Below are 15,437 nucleotides of genomic sequence, written 5' to 3' on the forward strand. Positions count from 1 at the left end.
TGATTTAGTATTCATACAGAGGGTTTCTAGAGCACCACTGAAGTCATTTTTGCAGTATAAGCCTTTCATACTCATTCATTTATAGCCTCAGAGCGCTCAGTGTTCTTATACATTTGATTGGGAATTATACTTATGACCTGCATTTGACATTTTGACAAATTTGGATAAAAACTTCAGTAGCTTAGATACAATAAACAAAACAATTACTTTGTTAAAATTAGATTTTTTTTCTAACTTTTGCTCTTCCTGGATATCAGAGTATTGCTGTCTCTTCAAAAAGGCAATAACATTTATAAATAGAATTGCTGAAACAGCAAATCTTTTTGATTATTTTCAAAGTGTTCCCAGTGCTCTTTTAATTATGATTATCCTTAGCCAAAATAAAAAAATAATAAAAAAGTGTAATTTCCTAAGCTTCTGCGGAGCGGCAGGAGTCCGTCAAAAATTCCCCTCTGTGTAGATGAGTTTCCATACCCAACCCACAGTTTGAAAAATGTTCTTTGGGAAATGTTACTTTACCATAAAAGCTGGAACACCTCATAAATCTGAGGATTAATTGTCAACTGCACCATCTTCTGTCGCAGCATGAACACTTGTTAGGTCAAGGATTGTAATTCCCATGCAGACAGAACACACACACACTCCCTTTTTTTAATTTGAGGTAAACTGCGCCCCAATTTAAAGCCTGGTTCATACTCTTCAAGTTACCTGTCATTCGTGGCCTTTTTCGTCAGGACACTTTATCCTTCCCTGAGATGCAGAGCAAAGAGATCCTTCCGCTGTTATGTAAGCCTCCTGCTCCAAGCATAGTTGAGTTGAGTCGCAATAAGACAGATGTTGTCCTCAGCAGACACAGTTTGAACAATATCCCTCAATAAATGATTAAACATTTCTATGTCCTTGTGGTCTTTTACAGACTCCAGAATGGTCGAACATGTGTTAATAGCTCCTTGTTGCCTACCAGCTATTCTTTTAGGCAATCCATTGTTGGCACTAACGCACAGCACCCAGTGCTAACGCGGGGACCCATTACAAACGAGAGACACATACGTACTAGATGTTCGAAACACCAGCCGCAATATGGCGCCCAGGGTCTCATTGATGCAGATAATAAAACTCTAGAATGCTTCGTAGCAGTAGAGCTGACTATTTTAGAACATAAGTTAGAAGAAGTATAATCTATTGGTCTTTCTGTTGCAGGTTGGTGTTTTTCTGTCTTTTCCACACTTTAACTATTGTGTCTAAGACTCAGTCTGTAGGGTCGGTGCTGTGAAACCACTGTTTCCTTTAGCTACATCAACAATGGAGGCACGGGAAAAATTGCCCAGAATCAGACTCAATGAAGAGAAGCTAGAGGCCACTTAACCCACGGGAAGCTCCTTACAGTGCATAGAGGGCTTCATCTAAAAAACAAAGTCTCTTAGACTGGACTCTAACTGGAAGGAGAGCTGCTATCCAAGATGAAACAACAAAGATCAAGGAATACATCAATAAAATGGCTTCAAGTGAGAAGCAGGAATAATCATAGAAGGACACCAGAAAATCCTATTAGTGGCTGGAGAAAGATGGACTCCCAAGATAGCATTAAGCATAAGGAGGCTTTGAGAACAAGATCAACAGAGACCAGGGTCTACCACACCAGACAGGACTCAAGGTGCAGGCAGTGCAACTCTGACACAACTCAGCACATAACAGTTAGGTGAAAGTGGGTATTAGGCATGGAACGTCATAACCACACAGAAACATCTGGGCAGAGTATGGGCTAGAACCCCTAACATAAAGAGTCTCCAAATGTCCTATTCTCAGCCTACTGGGTTGGATCTTTTTTTTTTTTCCACCTCTCCTGCTGATTCCTGTAGTCATGCCTCATCATTCTCACCTGGTCACCACCACACACACACACCTGTGCTCCTACTCACTCAAGCTCCAGTTGGTTTGCTCTGCTCTTCAGGTTTGTTGAAGAATAGCAAACCCAGAATGGATGTCTGAAGGTCGCTGCAAGATTTCTGCTTCCCCTTTTCGTCTTCTTTTTATGTCATTTGACCTGGCCTGTTGGATATTGTTGCTTTTGTGTTTTGGGAGTTGTCTATTAAGGATTTTGGATTCCCTGTTGGATTTATGGTACTGCTTAATTCAGGTAGAGCATCTCAACTGTTCCTGTTTGTGAAAGATTTTCTTTGTTGGATTTGTTGGACATACTGCTTCTGTCATTACCTCTAACCAAGTGACCAAGAAGGACCAAGACAAGAATCTGTGGGACCTCCACATACAAACAAAATGGTAATGGCCAACAGACTGTACATATCGTGCTGGACAAGACGGACAAGAAGGTTGTCTTGGTAGATGTAGCTATCCCAAATTATGGAGAAATACCAAGAGAGAAGAACTGGAGAAAATGTGGAAAGTAAAAGGCAACATTCACCGGCATACTGATTAGAACACTGTGACCCCCAAACTGGGGAAGTGGCTCTAGCAGATTCCAGGAACAACATCCAATAAATTTATGACAAATATCTGTGGCCTTGATGCTCTGGTAATTGATCCTGCAATATTAAATTTAGCTGTTTATGCAAAACGAGCATTTCCTCTTGTTCCAGCAGCAGATTGAGAGTAATCAACCAGCAGAGCTCTTAATAAACACCCCTCCCTTAAAAAAAAGGTTTAATGTAACGTACTGGATAAATAAACAAATCAGGTCTCTGTTTTATTTCTGGCACATTTGCTGCAGGAATGGTGATGTTGTCATGCAATAATCACTGTAAATGTGAAAGGAAAAGGTTCAGGTTGTTTAATCCAGGAGGAAACAAAGAAACCATCATGAATGTCCTGTCGTCCTAGAAATTAAACCCAAAGCAAATGTTTCATCCAATGCAGCACAAGTAAACTTGAGAGTCCTACCAGCCAGCAGATGCATCTGCAGCAGCACAGAAGGCTGTGGTGATTCCTCGTGGACTGACATGAAAAGGACAGCGGTGTTTGCAAATTAGGCTTTTCCAGAGATCATGTCATTGTAGATGTTTCTTTTCATGTTTACTCTGACCTTGCTGCATTTTTTTTATAAACACTCTCTCTACAATTATTTCCTCATTTATACTGAAGTGCCCCTCAAAGTCAAATTCTTTTACAGAATGGATTTGCAGTGTGTAACCGCACTGACAGAATGTACCGAATCGGGCACGACAATGCAATAATGGCACACAAAGCAGGTTTCTCTGCTCTGTGCTGCACCGCTCTTTAGCTAAAAATGGACCCTTTCACATCTTTTGTGTCAATAATTTTCTCACTGGTTCCCATTACCCTCACCCCACGCCCACCCTTTGGACTCTTTGCTGGGAATGCAGAAATGGTGGGTCTCTACTTTTCCTTTTTTGTTTTACCACACCACCCTTTACCTAGTTTCCTTGAAGCCCCTTCAGTCCTGGGAAAACATGTGGCAGGACAATGTGACAGTATAGGGGCATTTGTAGGCATTAGATATGCAGAGATAAATGTTGCTTTTTTCCTTTTTAGTGTGTTTCTTTGTGTCAAGACAATGCGCCGTGCACCTGAAGGGACCCCCCCCACCTCAGTCAAACCTGTGACCCTTCCGTCCTCTGCTTCTCCCTCCTACATCCTTTCACACCCAACAAAAAAGCCTTTCTTATTTAATAACTGGTAATTGATGGGGAAAAAATGAATTCTACCTATTTTTGGAATACAAGTCATGCTTTTTTGTATTGTCTGGCCACAGGTGCGACTTATACTCAGGTACGACTTGTATGTGATTTTTATGTTTGGGGGCAGCCAAGGTGCAGGCGACCTCTGATCGGAAGATTGCAGGTTCGATTTCCACCTCGCCTGCCCATGCCCACATTGCCTCAGTGGTGGACACATCTTCACACTTCAAAACAGGAATTCTTTCACCTACAACTGCAAGAGGGTACTAAAGGTGTGTTTTAGTGTTTGCTACTGACAGTAACGCAAAAGAAGAAGCCTCGACCCGATTAAAAGTCATATAAAGAGTTTAGTTGAACTGTTGCAACGGCCACGGTATAGAGGTAGAGCGGTTGACCTCGGATCAGAACATCACAGGTTCAATTCCCGCTCTGCCCACACATGTGTTGAATTATGCTTGAGCAAGACTGTGGAGCTGTTTTTAGTGTGTGAATGAATGAATGGGACTGTGACCATTAAGCACTTTGGGCCTTCTAAGAAGTCTATCAGTATACAATATTTACCGTTTATGCTATTTTTGTCTGAATAATGGTTTATTTGCTGAGCTTAAATGCTAGACAATTATTGTATTCCTCCTATCTTTCATGAGGTCAAATATGGTACATTTTTTATAAAAGTGCAACTTTTATATATTTTTTTTCTTCTTAATTCTGCGTTTTTTGGCTGCTGCGACTTATACTCTAGAACGACTTATAGTCTGAAAAATATGATAAATCTTTTGGTTTCAAAAGCCCTCTTAAATATCTCCTCTTCACATTTCGGGTGCATTAGCTTCTCCCTGACCCGCCAAAGGCAAAGAGCGTTGACACTAAGGCCCATGAGAATGATGGGCAACAGATTGTTACAGAGTGTGTCAAGAACGCGGATGTGCAGGAAGAGTCGAGAGAAGTCAGCTGCACTGCATGATGTGATCCATTCCAGTTGAGAGCATCCGTGACCTTCGGCTCTTGGATCATGGTATCAACTGGATGTCCTATGGCGCAGGGGTTAGGTGGTCAGTTCAACACAAATAGTTCAAATGTGCACTGGAGTAAAAGCATTTTCTGCAGAAAGGGCTTATTTAAGGGTTTTCCCCATTTATGATTCATGCTAAAGTCAGTTGAATCTCATTCATAACAAACTCGATTAATCTTTTAGTGAAAATGTGCAGCAAGTGTTTGTGGCTGTAGTGCTGATATAAGAGGCAGGAGGTTTGACTGTAAAGCAGATGAAAAAAGAAAACTGGCCCTTCAATGTAAGCAGCTCTCTGATTGGTTACCCTTTAGCGTTTGCGTCAAGCTGTCACAGCTTGCACAGCTCTTGGTAGTATAGCAATTACTTATCAACCACCTAATATTAATAATAAAAAAGAATAATATATTTAAAATATTTTTTTATTTCGGAACAACATACAACATATTTTGCAATTTCTTAAAAAAAACAATTGTTCAATCATATTAAATAAAAATGATTTTAATTCACAAATTCTTTGCTGATCATCAAAAAAAAAACTGCACTACCTTTTCAAAGGCTCTCCTGGTCCTCCGTAGATTCCTGCTTGAATTTTCTTTAAATTGCAGAATTTAGACAATAATTCAAACTTGCTTTTTACTAATGCAATAAATTATCAATTTTTTTACCATTGCTTGGTAATACAAGCTTTTCCTGCCAATGTTTGCAAGAGCCTGCCATAAATTGCCACTGTGAGACTAAAATATTATTTACAATTGGCTGTGTTTTGAGGAAGGAGTGAGGAAGCAGGTGGTTCATAAACAGCAAAACACCTGGGGGCTTCAATACACTCAAAGAGGCAGAAATCTAACACAGGAAACATTTAGATGATTAAATGTTCCTGAAATCCTTGACTTGTAGAACCAAGTCTGACTGAGAGCTGTTTATTTTGAGATTTTTTAAGCTATTATTGAATGGTGGAGGCCCTCTGTGCCTCAGTCTATAATATTTTTATATTCATCGTGCAAATGTGACCTCATCTGAATGCGTTTGGGCTGAAAAAAGAAAAGGACTTTAGGGACTTTTAGAGAAAGTTAAAGGTGACAAATCTGCAAAACAACAACAACAACAACAACAACAACAACAACAACAACAACAACTAAATATGTAACAGTGTTTGAATTACAGAAACATCAAACAGTGAAGTCTTCAAATCAATCTAGAGACGTTTGCAGAATGTACATTCACTGATTCTGTGAGCACCACCCTGATGACAAATCTCAACATTTCTGCCCCCGATAGAACAAGAACTACTTCACAGGCCTTTTGATGGGTCTGGATTGTTGCTGTTCCTGTAACCATCCGGGTTAGCCTTGTACCAAACCCCTAACCTGGAATGCCAGTTTCATTCATCAGCATAAACAATATTTGGAAGTCATCACAGTACAGCACCAAGACCAAAGTGAAACTCTACAACAGCTGTGTTCTGTCAGCGTTAACGGTAGGAGCAGAGTGCTAGTGAATGACGCTGTCATGTCTCATCAGTCTTATCTTATGTCCTGAGTTGTGCACTTTTGGTCTATATCTGTCACCTGTGTTGTCTCGTGTTGCACTTCCTGTTTTATTTTGAAACACTAACTCTCCTATTGTTTCAGGCCTTCTTACTTCCTGCCCTTGTCTGTTCCCTACAGGTGTGACTCTTTAATCTTCCCTGATTGTTTCCACCTGTGTTTCCCTTCCTCATGTCTTAATAGTCTGAGTCTCTCTCTCTTTCTCACTTCCACACCAGAAATTTGAGGAGGATGTTAAAAATGTTCTGGCACCAAAAGATCTCCAATGAAGATCTATTGTCCCGCAGCAATGAAGAAGACATACCGACAAAATCTTCAAAAGACGCAGTACATGGATTGGACATGTACTCGGGAGCGAAGAAAGACGATCATAAAGACAGCACAGCACTGGACACCAGATGGAAAAAGAAAAAGAGGACGGTTGAAGATCACCTGGTGCTGAACACTAGAAGCCGAGCTAAAAGAATTTGGACACACCTGGGGAGCCATCTACACCTTGGCCCGCGACCGTCAGAAATGGAAAGATTTAGTTGCTGCCCTAAGCGTCTCAAGGCGTAAAGAGCAGTAAGAAGCCAACCAGATGAAGAGAAGGTCTTTTTTTAAGGATAAGAGATTTCACATTAACGGATTCATCAGTCTTCCAAAGTGATAAAACTTAGTCATTTACACTTAAGTCTTTCCATTAAATCTCCTCACACTTATTGGAAATACCACTGGGGCTCACCCATGTAGGTCACCAATTCATTGTAAACTCACAGTATGGTACATCTTTCGTACCATATCTATCTATTAAATTATAAGCTTTAGTTTCGAGAGCTTTCTTTCAAATACAACAAAATACAACAAATACAACAAAATTTCTTTGTTTTTATTTTAATGAATATTGTACACATATATAAAGATCTATTATGACTTTAAAAGTTTTTCTTGCACCAGTACTACTGTACAACACTTTACTTTAGTAGAATGTTTGTCAATATTCCCTGGATTTCTCCTGAAAACATATCTTTCTGAACTTTAAAGACCCACTTTGATGAAAATAGTGCTTTTGGTTCTTGTGGCAATTTTTCATGATGGACATATATAGAGAAAATTAGGCTCAAAATGGCATTTCTGAGTATTTCTTTACTCACATTGTTGTGAATCAGGAGCAATTGAAAAAAATGCAGTTTGAAAAAAGATTGTATTTGTGACGTAGAAAACACGCTGGAAGGACTGATCCATGTACGCCTTCATTTTACTGTGCAGCTGGATAGCTCTGATATTGTTCGCCGTTCTTGTTGCACTGCTGATATTAGGTTGGGGTTGTGAGGGGCTATAAGCTGGCAGGAAAGAGTCTAAACTGATGGGTGATAGGAAGTGATAGGAATACAGAAGTGTATTTCAAATGAACTACTGCCGCTCTGCAGAAACGTTGTCTTAGAAAATTATACAATCTTTTTTTTAAATTTGGCTAAAGACAACATAACCATAATCAAAAGACCACTGGGAACACTTTCACAATAAATCAAAAAATGATCAGAGTGGAATTTTAAATAGTTGAGCTTTAGCTTGTTCAAAGACTGCAAAGTCAGACGATAATGGTTTTAATGTACTGCCAGTTTGCTGGAAAGATCCGAAATGTGTTCCTTTGAGAAATAAACTATTAGGGATTGGTCTTTGTTTTTTTGGAAAAATGTAACTGTTTGGCCTTTTTGAATAATGACGTTAAGTCACAAAACTCTATCAGAGCATCTATCTTCTGATTGGTTCATCACACAGCTTGATGATCCAGCATAGAGACTGTTAAGTGGGGACTTCTGATCCCCCTTCTGTCTATAAGTCTGTTTCAACAGTCTTCAATAGGGAGGGGCTGTGAATCAAATATAAATCTTTTTGTTTCTCTGCTGTTGATGTTTTCTATTTGGCCATTTTTGTTTTGTCCAAAATTCCAAGAAGTTAGACATCAAACACACTAAATCTTTTTTTCATTTAGTTGATAAAAACAAAACTTCTTCCATCATTTTTATCTTGTCTGTTCATTGCTGAGGTGACGACGATTTCTCAACATGTAAATGTCTCTGATGAAGAGCGTATTCTCTCTTTCCTGACAAAAACACAGAAAAGAAAAAGGGAGGGAACACTGGGCGTGTGCACGTGCTGTAAAAAGACATGATTATTCTGATTGATTAAACAGAAAGGATCGCTGTATAAATATGGAAAAAGGGAAAGGAGGATGTGTGCACACGCAAAGATTCAAGCATCAGGTCTCTGGTGTGACCGAGACAACACCTGATATGTAAATGTGGGCTCTTGAAAGCTGTTCTTTTTCAGCATTATTATTCCGAACACTGCTTCACCAAACAACCTTTTTTTTTTCCGGAAACAGCTGACAGACACTGCAAGGCCTTATTTGATCCTCGCATTTTCCAAAAAGTTCTCACCTCCTCTGCCACTAAAGCTTTATGACGCATAGCCTTTTGTAACGTACAACAACATGCTGACCAGAATCTGAATATGCATTCCAGTCAGTGCATTACAGGCTCCATGGGCATGACTTGTAAATCATAAGTGCTGGCTGCATCATTTATGTCAAAGTAAATTGAATTTCTTGCTCTGAAGCACATACTTCATAATAATCTACAGTTTAAAAAAAAATCTACAATGCAGGTAATTGAAAATTTATCAGGGATTTCTTTGAAGTGTTTTTTCCCCCCCTTTCTTTATGAGGTTGTTTGATCCGAGGCCCAGCCGTGTCTGTAAAAGCCTCGGTCCACAGATAATACAGCTGTAAAAGCGAAGATGTAATTCATCACTTTTTCTTTTTTTTTGCAACTGACAAAATTGCTGCTGTGAGAAAGACACTAAAAATCCAACGGAACTCTTTTTATAGGACATAAAAGGGAGGCTTAGGACAAGAATTTCAGAGCCTGGTCTAAAAGGGAGCAATGACTTATGTCAGCTCTTTGGTGGAGCCTCTTCGGGTATCTCTGCATGTAAATTGACTGGGATGGGTCAAGACTTTATAGCTTTATATATCCATTCCTTAAAAGCTAGTTGGTTTTCCCATGGCAAAACGCTCTAATTCCATCGTAGGCCTCTCAAAGTAGAAGAAATGATTGAGATTTGCGGTGATGATTCGAGTTGGCATGAATTTGTAATGTAACACAAGCAGCAGCGCTGATGCTACAGCATGTGACAGCAAGACGAGAGAGACAACCGCTACCGAAACTAATGAAGACATAAAGAAATGTAATGATGCACTGAGGCTGCAGCACATCCACCGCAGGCGATGGATCTGTCCTCCCACTGTGTGTCACACAGCAGAGCTGCTGACTTTTCCAAGACAGCCTTTAAAAAAACGCCAACTCTCGAGATGGGAGAAAAAGCAACCAATGTGCAGAAACGATTCTCGGCTTAAAGATGCAAGAGGCGAGCCTCGGAGGCGAGCGTCTTACCGTGGCCCCCTCTGGTGAGAAAAGGCATCCTGTTGATAGCGATGGGGACAGTCCCGTGTTTATTGTGAAAGTGGTGGACATGGTGCGTGGTGCTGAGGCTCGAGGACACGCGTGCCGTTCCGGCCTGTGTGGGGAGCAGTGTGAGCAGGGCGACCCAGAATGCTAGTCCGGAGCGGTAAGTCAGGCCCATGCCCTGGTGCAACCCAGACCCGCGGCTGTGTTGCCCAAGAGCTGCTGCCCAACAGAGTTGACCCATGTGTTTCAGATCCAGCATGTCCCAGGACCCACGGTTCGGCCAAGTGTTAGCATTTGACCCTCGGACTTGAAGACGACAGAGCATCTCACAGACAATCTGGGCTCTTTCTTTCTGTCATCACTCAGTGGAGAGTGGTTAGAAAAAATATCCTTCAATGGATCTCAAACAGGCGAATTAAACTCCACTGCTTTTAGAAAAAAAACAAACAACTAAAGATAGATCTTATCTTCTTGATCAGCACAGATGAATAAAGCCATTTTCAAAGCTATTGGAAAACCCTCCATTTTTCCAAAGTGATCCAAGTGTCTCCTGCTTGCAGAGAAGGTGCACATCCAAAGGGAAGCGGAGGATTCATTAGCTTCACTCAGCCATGATGCTCATCTGTACTCAGGCACCAGAAGTGGCAGGTCAGAGATTGATGTGATAAGAATTCTGATAAGTCTCCATCGCCCACAGGTAGAGCTGGAGGGCAGCTGAGCCTGGTACTATGAAGAAAGCAACTCCGCAGCTTAAGATGGACCCCGCTTCTGAGGGGAAACGGACCATTTCCTTAAGAAGATTTAAAAAAATGATTAAATAAAAACAATGTACAGGTGAAGGGCGATGTGAGGACCGGCGCTTCCTTTCAGGCAGGGGAGCGACAGGGAGGGGGGGGGGGGGGGGGGGGGGGGGCTTGAAGGAAGAAGAAAAAAAACCAGAGCGGTCTCTGCAGCAGAAAGAGAAAATCCCGAATGGAAATAAATAATTTCTCAGCAGCTCCTCAAAGGCGCGGAGAATCCAACAAAGCGCGGACTGTGGCGCGGCGGAGATCCATCAGGGAGCAGGATGGAGGCTCCGTCTCTGACGCTCCACCTGCTCGATGTCATGCAGAAGCGACTGCTGCATTCCCCTCTCTGCTGCTGCTTCTACCCCCCTACACACAGAACACCCCCACCGCTTTATTCTCTCCTGTTACCTCGTCCAGATCCGCTGCCTCCGACTGAGGACACGCAACGTGACGGCGGCATGAGTCTGTCTCCGGAGGAGGGAGCGATCCTACGAATAGTAGCGACTGTTTCTTTTTTTTCTTTTCCCTTTTTTTTTTCCGGCTTTGACTGCTGCGGCAAGATTTATGTAAATTCAGCCCAGCCTTGAATCCAAATCAAAATCGAGTAGATGCGCTCGGATGGAAGGTGGTGGTGGGGGGATTATAAGGACGGGTCCTCTGAAGACACGCCGTCGCCGGGGGTTCGGATCCAGAGCGGCCCATGCAGCGCGTGTTCCTGTGCGCGCGCCTGAGAAAGTCTGAGCAGATGAGTGAGGAGGGTGCAGGCAGGAAGAGGAGGGGGGGGGGGGGGGCGCACAGGAAGAGCAGAGGCAGCCCAGGCTCAAAATGCACACGGAGACAGCAAGGCTAGGAAATGGGCTGTGTGAATAAATGCATGCAACAGAAGCGAGAGCGAACAGGCTTGCAGGTCCTGGCAGGAACACGCAGGAATCATACTGCAGAGGAGGAGCCTGAGTTAGGTGAGCTGTCAGAGCTATCACACAGTGAGCACAGATGAACATTATGGGAGCCCTCAGCTACAACAGATAGGAAAGATAAGGGAACCTGTAGGAAGGACGGGGATGCAACTCTGTCGTCTGCAGCCCGAGCGGCTTCTTTATCTAGGCTGTAGTGGAGTCTAATCCCTCTCTGAATAAATTAAGAGTTTGCTGCAGTGGGATGCTAGAATCTGGATTTTTCTTACCAAATCAATTTGCTCCTCATTCCGATGTGCTCACCTCACATCTGTGCCTGAGCTAGGAGGGCCCCCGCTCTCATGCTGCTTATCCATGCAAAACGTATTCATGGCCACAACCGATCTGGATCCAGAGGCATTCTGCGTGAGCTCCTCAGACTTTTGGGAGGGGGGGCTGAACTGACATCTGACAGGAAGACAACATTACAAGGAAGGTGGGGACAAAACTGGAGGGGGGGGGGCAGGGCCGAGCCGGCGGCAGCAGCGAGCTCCCAGTGTGACAAGAAGTCGGCACAGACCATTACTCAAGCAAGGCAGGGCGTGGAGGCCGGCCGGGAGGCAGGAGTTACCCTAAGGCACTGGTGGAACCCAAACCCAGTGTAGACATTCATCTCATACTTTGAACTCTAAGAAAGCCGCAAATCATTTCTAAACAAAAGCCATAGGCAAGTTGGATTTTTTTATTTGCCTTCCGAATGTCCTTCACCCGCTTTCTCCTGTTCATGGTGGTGTGGGGTCTTAACCAGCTGGATGGAGATACACCCATCATTAGGACAACACAACGATTGGCCAACCTTTCATGATTCTGAAAGATGAAAGAAAGCTACAAAAACTCAACAGAAAACGAACTCACCAAGACACAAGAGGAACATCTTCAAAAAGCCAAGAGAAATTCCACCCAGAAGTCAGATACTGCACACTAAAACACCCCATAATTTAAAATAACCCAAGTTGGGTTGTTTTTAACCCAACTTTGAGGTTAAAAAGAGACTTTTCTCTGGGTTATTTTAACTCAGGAAAAGAAAAAAAGTCTGGGAGGGGGGAGGGGATCTAACGATTCAAATGAAACCACTGTCACCAAAACAATAAGTATTGCTCCAAAAAGTAACCCAAAACTATATCCCAACATGAAGAACCCAAGAATCAGGTTAAAGAAATAACCCAAGTGTTTTAAGAATGTGATAACATGTCATCTAAAGCAGGGGTCCCAGACTCCAGGCCTCCTCCTGCTGCTTTTCCAGAAATCCTGTCTCATCTGCTGTTGATTACCTGGATCAGGCGTGTTTGGTCAATAAGGAGCTTCTAAAGCAGGTTGGTTAGAAAACATGAAGGGCACCGGCCCTTGAGTCCTAGAGGCAGCCATCTGAGGCTTCAGATGCAACAAACAAAAAACATCCATCAATCTATCGTCTTAACCCAATGTATCCTATTTGGTGTCTGAGGGGAACTGGAGCCAACCCCGCAACTGTTGGTCAAAGGTGGGGTACAGTCTGTTGCAGGGCCACACACTCACACATACAACTAGGGGAAGTTTAGAGACACCAATTAACCTATGAAGCACACTTTTAGACTGTGGGAGGAAGTCTGAGTGCCTGAAGAAAAGGCTCAGATGCACAAGGAGAACATGTGAACTCCACACCGAAAGATTCATGTAGCTCAACATATAACAATATTTGACAAAACAGAAAAACTGAAATGCTTCAAAAAGCTTCAGAATTAAGAATTACGTTTTTTTTCCAAAGATTTTTATGTTAATTAACATTAAGTCAAGTGGTGGTGAGTAGTTGTCAGAAACAGCTCATTATTTTGTGTTTGCCACACTATTCTTACAGTCGTTCTTTTTTTTTTTTACATTTATATTTGACGGAACGCTCTTTTGCTCGCCATAGAAGGAAACTTTGGCCACGGCTCCTCCACTAACAAATGCTCAACGAGCGGGAATACATTTCCAGCGTCGGGACCGGGATGATTTATGGACTCGGACTGTCGGGCTGTCCACTGTGTGATCATCTTTCTTAGCAGTGAGGATATCTTTGTGAGCACTGTCGGCAGTGAAAGGCTGGCATTAATCAATTTGGAGGCTTAAGGGGTGCTCCACATGGAGGAAGTCATGTGAGATGGAGAAGGCCGGCTAACCTTGTGCTGTCCTTGCTTGCTTAATATTTGAGCATCCAATCCAAGGAATGTGCAAGTCCTTCACAGGACAAAGATCCAATATATTCTCACAAGTTTTAGTTTATTAAATGAACGTATAAACAGTGTAACTACATATAGATTTATTGCTGTTTGCAGGTTCCAAATGACGCCTCAGCTTGCGTGCTGTTACTGTCCATTTCCGTCATTCAGACTCAGAAAACCTTTTAGTTTCCTACTCAACGTCACACTTGTCAAACCACTTTTGATCAATTCCCCACTTTTAGATATTTGGGGACCATTTTTTGGTCTCACAATTGAACATTTTTATCTGTGCGGATTAATATTTACTCTGAGCAGATAGGGCTTTTCATTTCCCAGGCAGAAAAAGCCGGGAGGATGTGGCAAATTTGCCAGTGACATGATGCGAGAGGACGTGCGTGATGTTTTAAGGTCTTAAGAAACCTAAATGTGCATGTTTGTTCTAAAGAGGATTGATGTGAGTTGATTTTTCACAGACATCCAGTCTAACCCCGGGGAGTAAAGTAGCAGAATTAATCATAGCACTTTCAGATTAATTACTCATAATGCGAGCGTCTTCGGAGAGGCATGGCCCGCAGTTACGATGTTTGGTTGATTTCATTAAGCTCAGAGGGACAATACCTAAAATAAACCTGGTTTAGGCGGGGTAAATAAGCAAAGGAGAAGGCAGAAAGTGTGATGTGTGACGGCCATAACTGGAAGAATCCCAGAGAAGCAGAATCAGAATAGAAGCCAGGACAAAACTGCACACTTAGTCAGTTTTGTGTTTCTCTCCACCTAGAGACTCTCTTGGACTGCATTGGGGCAGCTGTTATTGAAGAGAGGTACCTCTTCTTCAGGAAGTAGGTTACATTTCTTTTTAAAGAGAAGACAGAGAACCAGTTCTAGATCCCTTTTTTTCACAAAACCCAAGCCCAGAATACACAATTCTTAACTCTACTTTTTTTTTAAAAGGTGGCTCTTCCCTGAAAAGATCCGGCTTTGTGACACTGGGTAAGACATTAAAGTTTGCACATAGGGCTGACAAAAATAGAACCAATTTGCTTGTTTAAGTTGGCTTACTAGCCTCAGCAGGGCTCCTGGAAAAGGAGAAGCAACAGTGAGGCAAACCCTACAGAGAACCGCCAACAACAGGAAAAAGTGACAGTCGCACCACTTTACACAACTGCACTTCCTCTGTGTTGCATTTTGCAGGAATAACAGTGAAATAAAATGACAGAAGATTGCTTTATCTGTGGGCTATTGTCGTCGAAAGTTTGCATGTGGCCTTCATGGAAATCCTAGCGAAAAAGAAGAGTTTCTTTATACTTTATCAACCGAATAGCTACTGTTAGCAATGTGGTAAGCAACAATCAGGAGATGCAGCCATAAATCGGGAAAATCATCCCACCATCCACCGGTCCATCCATCCATCCAACCTACCCATTCAACCAACCGGCCTACCTTTTCATCAATACATTCTACCAGTCATCCTTTTTTCTAATTTTTTCCCTATCGACTCATTTATCCAACCATCGATTCATCTGTCCAACCCACCTATACTTACCCACTCAACCTACCCATCCATCCTACATCCATTCACCCATCCATCCATCCTACATCCATTCACCCATCCATCCATCCATCCATCCAGCCAGCCAGCCAGCCAGCCAGCCAGCCAGCCAGACTAAAAGGCACAGCAGCCGGACCTTTAGACCTCCCTCTCTTCAGCCACTTTTTCCAGCTCAGCTGAGAGGACACCAATGTTTTCCAAGGTAAGCTGAAAGTAATGATCTCCCTGGAGAATCCAGGAACACCTTAGCTGAAAGGCTTTCAGAAAGTGTTATAACCAGATGGCTGAACATCCTTCACT

General features: G+C 42.5%; 1 protein-coding gene across 10 annotated transcripts in view; it reads right to left on the bottom strand.

Annotated features, from left to right (window-relative positions):
* The window catches only part of nrxn2a (neurexin 2a), a 170,629-nt gene that overhangs the window by 24,812 nt on the left and 130,380 nt on the right, over nucleotides 1-15,437 (bottom strand). The window contains exon 1 of one of the 10 annotated variants that reach the window (XM_078930478.1): nucleotides 9,653-11,166. The exons of the other annotated variants lie outside the window; for them this stretch is intronic. Coding sequence (XP_078786604.1) covers nucleotides 9,653-9,992 — 340 coding nt within the window. The 5' untranslated portion in view covers nucleotides 9,993-11,166. Of the gene's footprint in view, nucleotides 1-9,652; nucleotides 11,167-15,437 lie in introns of those variants that run through there. 10 annotated transcript variants of the gene reach the window in all.

The sequence above is a fragment of the Oryzias latipes genome, chromosome 14 (genome assembly GCF_053564925.1).
Source record: "Oryzias latipes strain Hd-rR chromosome 14, Olatipes_Hd-rR_3.1".
Lineage (NCBI taxonomy): Eukaryota > Metazoa > Chordata > Actinopteri > Beloniformes > Adrianichthyidae > Oryzias > Oryzias latipes.